We start from the raw sequence: 2,926 nt of genomic DNA on the forward strand, positions 1-2,926 counted from the left end.
AGAATTAGACTATTAAAAATAAATAAAAACTCAAATTGGTTATGGAGATGGAAATGGCACGTTGAACACGGTGAGCTTGCAGGCGCTTGAGCGATTATGGGCGAAGGAGAAGAATCAAACGCTGGAAACGATCGTTCTTCCGGGTGTTTCTCATAAATCCATCTTGGAAAAGAGAGATGCTTTGGATGCAATAATCAACAAGATTTCTGGTATAAATTCTATGGGCTGCCGCCACACTCGTGTTGTGATTTGAGAGACAAAAAAAAAACACCATTTTTATTACACATCAAGGACGATCAATCAATTTATTACATCCCAATAAAAATGAGCATTTACTAAATTATAACCCCATTTATAAGGGTTCTCCACTAATCCATCTACTGAACAGTATACTGCATTCCTTTTGTGTGTATTCTGCTGTGTGCCCTCCACCCTACACATATTTTACAAAAACAACAATAAATCATATGAATCATATGAATATATTATACATCAAATTTACTTACTTTTATGGTTGCAAATGTCATATTATTTGCATATCTTCTTGTATATCTGTCCAGAAATAATATCTCAGACTAAAATTATATCAAATAATAATACTAATACTAATAAAAAAAAAATAATAATAATACCCCGCTACTTGGTTTTGGATAAACCAAGGTCTCCAGTCATCTACAATAGAGTAATTTAATTTTTTAATCCATGCTTCAGTGTCCATATGTGGTACCATCATATCGTGATCCCCGCTGTAGATTAGGTCATGAAAAATACTTACGATATAAATTGTCCAAAGAAACATCATTTTAATGTATAGTTTGTAAATTACCTATAGATCAAAGACCGGTAGCCTTTAGAACTAAGGGCCACATGATAAGGAAAAGCACTCTGGAAATCGTACTTGTAACTGTCCTGAACATTACATCTCATCCATTCTCCCACGCTTCCCTACAGAAAAGAAGGAGAAAGAAAAACATAGGATTCGGAATATATTCATCAAAATAATAAGTATATTTTTAACCTCTCGTATGTGAAGTGCTTTTCGAACTTGATCGTTGTTTGCCCAATAAGTAGCAAGTTTGAATTTATAGGTCTGCGTAACAAACATCAATATCAAATTAATGAGATTTAAGCATGATTCACAGTGTTATGGGGAGAAGAAGTTACCGGACAATCGAGAGTAGAAAGCGATGGCTCGGGATCAAGGGACAGTCCAGAGGCATCGTATAGCAATCTCCCATGATCTCCACCTTCTCGTTGCTTCGGAGAAATAAACGTACATTTTGGCAACAAAATTGAAGCTCTCTCGATATTTGAAACACACTACGATGAATAAGAACAAAGCAAATATAATCACATACCTATACCCATTTCTCATTGTTGCTTCAAGTATAACGTAGCTAGATACCTTTTGGTACGTTTTATAATGTCGTAAACAATCCACATTGCTCGGATCAATATTCACGTACTCTCCCTTGCAACTAGAGGTCAATGACTGCATACAAATTAATCATCGAATAACTCGTTCGTTTGTTCGTAATTTTCATGTCTATGTTTTCTTGTTTCGAAAATATCGTATTACCTCGAATAATTCATCGGATATAAGAGCCATTCTATGAGCATAAGGAATTTGAAAATTGGTATTTGAATTACGAATGGTAACTGGATTTCCCAATATATATCCCTGAAATAAGAAGAAAAGTTCTTTAAAAAGCAGAGCAACATATAACAATATAACAGAGAAATTCCCATTATCACAAACCTGAAGATCCAACAACAATAAACCACGTTTATTTTCTGTGGCAAATAAAAAGAAAAATAGTAATTTTCCCACTGGATTATTGATATCAATATAATTATTTTAAAATATATTGATATACCTTCTGAAACTTTATGAGCAATAGCTGGAATTACCATACCAGAGTATGAATCTCCACCCACATAAAATGGATTAGAGATAAATTCTGGGTGATCAATTAACCACTGCAATATTTTATCATAAAATAAAAACATTAAAATGATTAATCTCAAACTATATACTATTTTCCAATGATATTTGTTATTATTTACCTTTTTTAAAAATTGAATAGAATGATGAACAACGCGGGAATCTCCTACCTCCAGAGATCGTGGAGTTGTGCCGTACGAAAATCCAGTTTGCACCGGCAAATCTACAAATACTATACTCGATTTCTACCGTTCATCGCCATCTCAAGAGTTAGATCAACGGTGGTTATGATTGAAAGGCAAATTTTCAGAAAAAAATCTCACCTTTGTCCATGAATAAGGGTTCCAGAATAGTTGGGGCAAGCTCCCATTGTATAGCTCAAGCTTGAAATTTAAAGGACCTTTAAATAAATACATTAAATCAGCAGTGTTGGCGTTAATGAGCAGAAGAAGAAGAACACTTAATAGTTATACCAATTTCAAAGGCGAGTCCAGTAAAAGCAGAGCAGCCGGGGCCTCCGGTGAGCCAAAAAAGCAGAGGATCCGTCCTGGGATTCCCTTCGGATTTCACGAAATAATAAAACAATTGCACTTCCTCCAATTCCCCGACGCCCACATATCTGTTCCGTTTCAAAAATTTAATATTTTCACTTAATTTAAACTAATTTTTACAGAAATAAAACTGACCCTGTTTCCAGCTCGAAGGGAAGACGACCTGGGAAGCCCGGCAGAAACTCCACCTTCGAATACGACCCTGCAACGACGGCGGCGGAGATGATCTGGAAAAGAATAGAGAAGCGGAAGAAGAAGGTGGGCATGGTGGAGAGGTTGGTCAACGGCGGTGGAGGTGTCGAAGCGAGCGCTTGTTTCTGGCGTGGGTGTGTTGGTGATAATGGAATAATTTTATCCAAGCTATGTGATCAAATTTAAAGGAAATTTTTATTTACGCCCTGGTCCTTCATGATTGTTCCAAAAAGTCTTA

At 35.9% G+C, this 2,926-nt stretch overlaps 1 protein-coding gene across 1 annotated transcript; it reads right to left on the reverse strand.

The window, feature by feature from the left end:
- Positions 1 to 248: 248 nt before the first annotated feature.
- On the reverse strand, positions 249 to 2,906 carry LOC111796995 (serine carboxypeptidase-like 13). The gene is made up of 14 exons (XM_023679838.1): positions 2,632 to 2,906; positions 2,419 to 2,564; positions 2,269 to 2,345; positions 2,068 to 2,190; positions 1,878 to 1,980; positions 1,760 to 1,794; positions 1,580 to 1,681; positions 1,406 to 1,492; positions 1,165 to 1,320; positions 1,019 to 1,090; positions 827 to 945; positions 633 to 746; positions 507 to 552; positions 249 to 433 (listed from the first exon to the last, which is right to left on the reverse strand). The coding sequence occupies exons 1-14, from the start codon at positions 2,760 to 2,762 to the stop codon at positions 353 to 355; spliced, it is 1,392 nt and encodes a 463-aa protein (XP_023535606.1). The 5' UTR covers positions 2,763 to 2,906; the 3' UTR covers positions 249 to 352.
- Between the last annotated feature and the right edge of the window lie 20 nt (positions 2,907 to 2,926).

This window comes from Cucurbita pepo, chromosome LG06 (genome assembly GCF_002806865.2).
Source record: "Cucurbita pepo subsp. pepo cultivar mu-cu-16 chromosome LG06, ASM280686v2, whole genome shotgun sequence".
Classification (NCBI taxonomy): domain Eukaryota; kingdom Viridiplantae; phylum Streptophyta; class Magnoliopsida; order Cucurbitales; family Cucurbitaceae; genus Cucurbita; species Cucurbita pepo.